This window comes from Octodon degus, unplaced genomic scaffold (assembly GCF_000260255.1).
Source record: "Octodon degus isolate 3935 unplaced genomic scaffold, OctDeg1.0 scaffold00007, whole genome shotgun sequence".
Lineage (NCBI taxonomy): Eukaryota > Metazoa > Chordata > Mammalia > Rodentia > Octodontidae > Octodon > Octodon degus.
In genome coordinates this window covers 19,451,938-19,456,851 of record NW_004524583.1, presented here as the reverse complement: position 1 = coordinate 19,456,851, position 4,914 = coordinate 19,451,938, and the positions used below count along the sequence as shown (strand labels likewise).

The 4,914-nt window shown below is 47.9% G+C and overlaps 1 protein-coding gene across 2 annotated transcripts in view; it reads right to left on the bottom strand.

The window, feature by feature from the left end:
• Positions 1 to 3,231: 3,231 nt before the first annotated feature.
• Gphb5 (glycoprotein hormone beta 5) overlaps positions 3,232 to 4,914 on the bottom strand; it is a 16,008-nt gene continuing 14,325 nt past the window's right edge. For both annotated transcript variants that reach the window (XM_023701933.1, XM_004624800.2), the window contains exon 3: positions 3,232 to 4,460. In XM_023701933.1, coding sequence (XP_023557701.1) covers positions 4,272 to 4,460 — 189 coding nt within the window. In that variant the 3' untranslated portion in view covers positions 3,232 to 4,271. The remainder of the gene's footprint in view (positions 4,461 to 4,914) is intronic.

Here is a 4,914-nt window from a genome sequence, read left to right as displayed (position 1 = left end):
ACCAGGGATCAAACTCAGGACCTCGTGCTTGCAAGGCAGGTGCTTGTGCTGCTGAGCTATATCCCCAGCCCAGGTGAACTATATTAAAGAAATCTAAATCTCTCTCTCTCTCTCTCTCTCTCTCTCTCTCTCTCTCTCTCTCTCTTTCTCTTTCCCTTTCTCTCTCCCCCCTCCCCCCTTCCCCTCTCTTCCTCTGCCTCCTGCTCCAGCCTCCCAGAGTGCTCAGATTACAGGTGTGTGATACCATGCCTGGCAGAAAAACTCTCTTAAATGAAAACAACAAGCAGTCCTCATGAAAACAATGACATAATTTGTTTTATCGTTGTGACATTGCTGTGCATTAGATGCAGCTCATTTGTTTATCTATGAAATGATGTTATGACATTAAATTGCACTGATTTGAAAGTCCATGGGGCCACAACAGGAAAATGCGGCTCCCTCCTAGCAACTCATTTGCTTTTTAGCCAATGAGAGAAGGCCAGGAGGAATCACTAATAAAGCCTGAAGTAGAACGAGATATGAGAATTTTTGTTCTCCAATCAAAACATGATCTCTCACCAAAAAATCCAGGAAATTCTCCTCCCCACCCCCTTACCTTTCATCACCTACAAAATAAGCATATTTCCAGGGTGAGCAGTTTCTCTAGAGATGCGCTAAAAGGCACTGTACCTCCGCCCCAGGACTCCAATTCCCGCACGGCCTCCGAATCAAATTCAGAGCCCATGGCCTTCATCTCTGCAGCAATCTCTGTGAATCACTCCTCGAGGCTCTGTTTCTTTTCTTCCTCTGTCCCTCTTTTGTGAAATTTGAACTGAGTTACAGCAAAACATTAGCTTCCTAGACCTTATATGCGAAACCAGAGAAAAATTTCCCTTCTCCACACAATAGCGCGACGAAGCCACCCCCCAGGAAGGACAGAAAATGCTGAGTTCTGAGAGACCATCGGACATTTATGAACTCAAAGAGCTCTCCAAGCAGAAAGAATGTGGAAGCAGCATTCCAGAAAGCAACATGTTCTAGAAGGAAAGGTTTGGTCCTGAAACAGAGAAACAGGCACATGCTGCTTATTGGCTATCTTACCTCAGGCCAGTCATTGACCTCTCTGGGCTTTCGGGCTTCATCCTCCATAACATGGTAGATGTGACTTGCATCTGGGACTTGTTCCACAACATGGGGTTTAAATAAGACCATAGGCCAGGGCTGGTGAGATAGCTCAGCGGACTAAAGCATCTGCTTTGACAAGCACAGGGACCCGGGTTCAATCCCGGTCCTGCATGCCATGCTGGCCCCGCCCCTGGGGCATGATGAGCTGAGGCCTAGTCCAAGTGTGGTGGTGCATGCCTGCAAGCCCAGTGCAGGGAGGAATGCAACCTGCCGTTCTCCTCCATTCCTCCCACTCCAATGCGCCCAACTTGGGCCCCAGGCAAGTGCATTCTACCAGTTTCTCCCCGTCTGCATCAAGCCAAAGAGCTCCTTTAGTGAAAAGCCTCTTTCTTTCCGCTACACAGAAAATCTTCCCCCAACGAATGATCCCAAGACTCGGCTCTGGTTATTCATCTAGATCATAGGGGGTTGCGGGCAGTATCTAAGAAGGGTGAACATCAGCCTCCTCGGATGTCAGCCCCACAAGGTCTCCAAGCAAGCAGTCTGCTCCTCTATAACAAGGGGATCAAGAAGTCCCTTCTACAGGGAGATCTCAAGTACCTCTGGTACATCCAGTGTTGTCCCCTTGTCCCACACCGGGTCTCTCTGTCCCCTTCCTCCCGTTAGGGGAAGTTAAATGTGGGGGGTTTTCAAGGTAGTAGAGGCACCTGTTACACTGGGGCTGCTCTCCCAGAGAGGTGTTAGACCTGATTTTCAGCACTCTCTCTGCCAAGTGCATTAGAGAAATAACCTCTTCCAAGGTCACCTTTCATGCTATCTCCTTTGATTTTACTTCACCGACGAATCCCACAGCCCTTCTCACTACCATGGTCCTTGTCTCTCCCAAATGCTCTGGATCAAGAAGCACACAGCTTTCACCCTGGGAAAGCCCTTGTGACACCCAGCACACCTCACCACTCTCACAACCAGCTTCCGCTGAGTGGGCCTCCTTATCCACTTGCCTCTTTTGATCTACTCTCCCTCCTTCTTCAGTCCGCTGCCCAAGGAGCCAAACTTTACAGACCAAATCAAGGGTTTCCCTCACTCTAGGGCTTCCATCTGACTCCCATGCGATTTCACATACTGACACCTGCAAAAAATGAGGAGGATAAATACCCCACACTCCTCCTGCCTCCTGGTCCTCTGTGAAATCACATCGGAATCCAATGTGTGGGCAGAGTTAAGGAGACTGACACAGAGAGGTAAACTGCTTCCGGCTTGGGAGCCAGGCCTGGCTGTCGGCTCTAATCCCTCTAAAAGAGAATGAAGAAGTGAACGGACCCACATATTTACAAACAGGCCCTCACTAAACTCTCCTCACTTGCTTTCTGATGGGAGCCATCTTTTCTCAAACTCTAGCAAGCCCTTCCCACCTCAGGGAAGGGGCCAGATTTCTTAGGGGAGGTCTGAAAACACCAGAGTGGAGCTGTCTAGAGCCATCTCTCTTCACCTCCCACCATGCCAGTGGACACGGAAGACACTCGACTCCTATTCATGTTAGTGGGCTTTCTTCCCTGCCAACAGATCCGCCGAGAGTCGGGTGAGTTTTGCTCAATGCCCATTGGCCCCTCATCCTAGCAGTTGGTCATTGTCATCAACATTTGCTCTTCTGTTTTCCAAGGAAACCCACTGACTCCTCCTTCAAGGGGAACTCCAGACTCCCAAGTGTGATGTGACAAGGGGTGCAGGTCACACAACCACTGGGACTTCTGCAAGCTATCTCCTCAGCCCAGAGATTCAAATCTTAAGGGCAGGGAAACTTTAACTTTAGCTCCAAGTGAGATGGGAAATCACTGGGGCTTTGAGCTAAGGGAGGAATGGTTCTGGCTTGTTTTTAAAGGATAATTCAGGGCCAGATTCACCTTCTGTGTCCCCCACTCAACATGTCCTCCACCTCCCAAATTAATGCTGATATAAAAATGGCCCCATAGTTCATTTTAGTGTTCTTCCTGTTACACCAAATGCATTAAAGATTGAAAAGTTTTCTATAAATTTGCATGAATTCAAAAGACAGAATATGTTTTATTGGCATTAATATAGATTTTGCTGGCACATTATGAAAATGAACAAGGTTACATCCAACCCCAGAATCAAAGACATTTGCATAAAACTAGAGTTTTGTTTTGTTCTGTTTCTAAGCCATGGAATCAGCAGCTGCAAGATACAGGGAGAGGTAGGGGCCAGGAGCTGTAGACAACACAGGCTTTTCCCCTCTGAGCTGGCAGCTCAGCTTCACCCTTACAGATACGTTAACTTTCTGAGATTATGATTTAAATTTAAAAGGTGCTAAATAGAGAACAGTGTTTTAAATGGACCGTTTTACAGTATCTTTGTGAGAATACCACTCTAAAAACATGAGTTTTGTTTCAGACGTTTTTAAGCCAAGATGATACCTCCTGGTTTCATATATCTTCTGCACTTGTTCATTTGTTTTATGACAAAGTAGTTTCTGTATTACAGATCTCAAGGGAATTTCAGGATTTTTCCCCTCTTGGGAATGAACTAGGCAAATCCAAGCACATTTTGCTTTGAGACAGTCTCTTCGTCAGCTCCCTTCTCTATCAGTCTCTGGTTCTTGTGAGGATAATTACCCAACGATAAGGGAAATGGAGAATTTTCTTGAAGGAAGCATGCAGTTGGATTTCCTTTCAAGTGGGGAACACATGTGTGTTGGCTTTGAACCTTTGGAGCCTTCCCACCGTAAATCTAGCTGGAGATCAGTGGCTAACTAGAATGTGGAATTTTTTAGACTTTTTAGCCCCGCTTCCTACACAGACCCAAAGCGTTTGAGCTTCGGTATATCAACAGTCTGTATCAAGGGGTGCAAGAGGACATAATATACAAATTGTGGCCCAGGACTCAAGCAAGGCAAAGGAAAACTAACTTGTAATGTGTGAGCAAGAGAAATTATCTTGGTGAAAGCTCAGATGTTGTTTTGTATTTTTAGCATAGGTGTGCTGCCCCTGGGCCCCGTACCTAAACTGGACAGCAGGGAGACAGGCCACGTCCTCCACAGGCCCGGCGGATATAAGCACCCTTCAGGCCAGGGGTGTCGCAGCTTAAGCTGCATGGTAGCTGGGTCCGTGACGCTCCTGACCGCTAGCTGCATGGGGTGGGCCGCAGTCGCTTCAGAGGGTCTCACACTCCGTGGTGGCCGTGGAGCAGGCCCCACAGTCACAGCGGACAGCCACAGGGTAGGTATAGAAGGGGTCGACCCCAGGGGCACATTGAGGCAGCTTGACAGTCACCCGTCTGGTCTCGTTGTAGGTGCAGACTCGATGATGCGCTTCAATGTAGGGGGGTTCCAGGATGGGTCTCTGTCCCCACAGGGAGAAAACAGGGAAGCCATTAGAACACATCGCCTGTTCCCTCTTCTTGGTACCATTTATCCTACAGGAAATTAACTGGATTTCTATTTGTTTATTTAATACTTGGTCTCCTCCCAGTCGAAAGCAAACTGCTCTAAAAGAGGAAGCTGATTTTGTTTAGTGCCCCACTCTGAGCTCCTAAACAAGTCTACCACACTGCTCTCAGGAATTGCTCCATAGACACGTAGCAGAGGAATGATCTTGACCTTGCACATGACCTCTAAACGGGCTCCCCTCTTCTGGCATCAGTTCCATATCTGTTCACAGCACAGCGGCCTTGAGTGATCCTTAAAAACAAGCCAGAACCATTTTTCCTGCCCTTAAGATTGGAATCTCTATCCCCAGCCTGCTGTTCTGGCCCCATCCCCAGGGCATGCTGAGACAGCAATTGAGACTGGGCGTG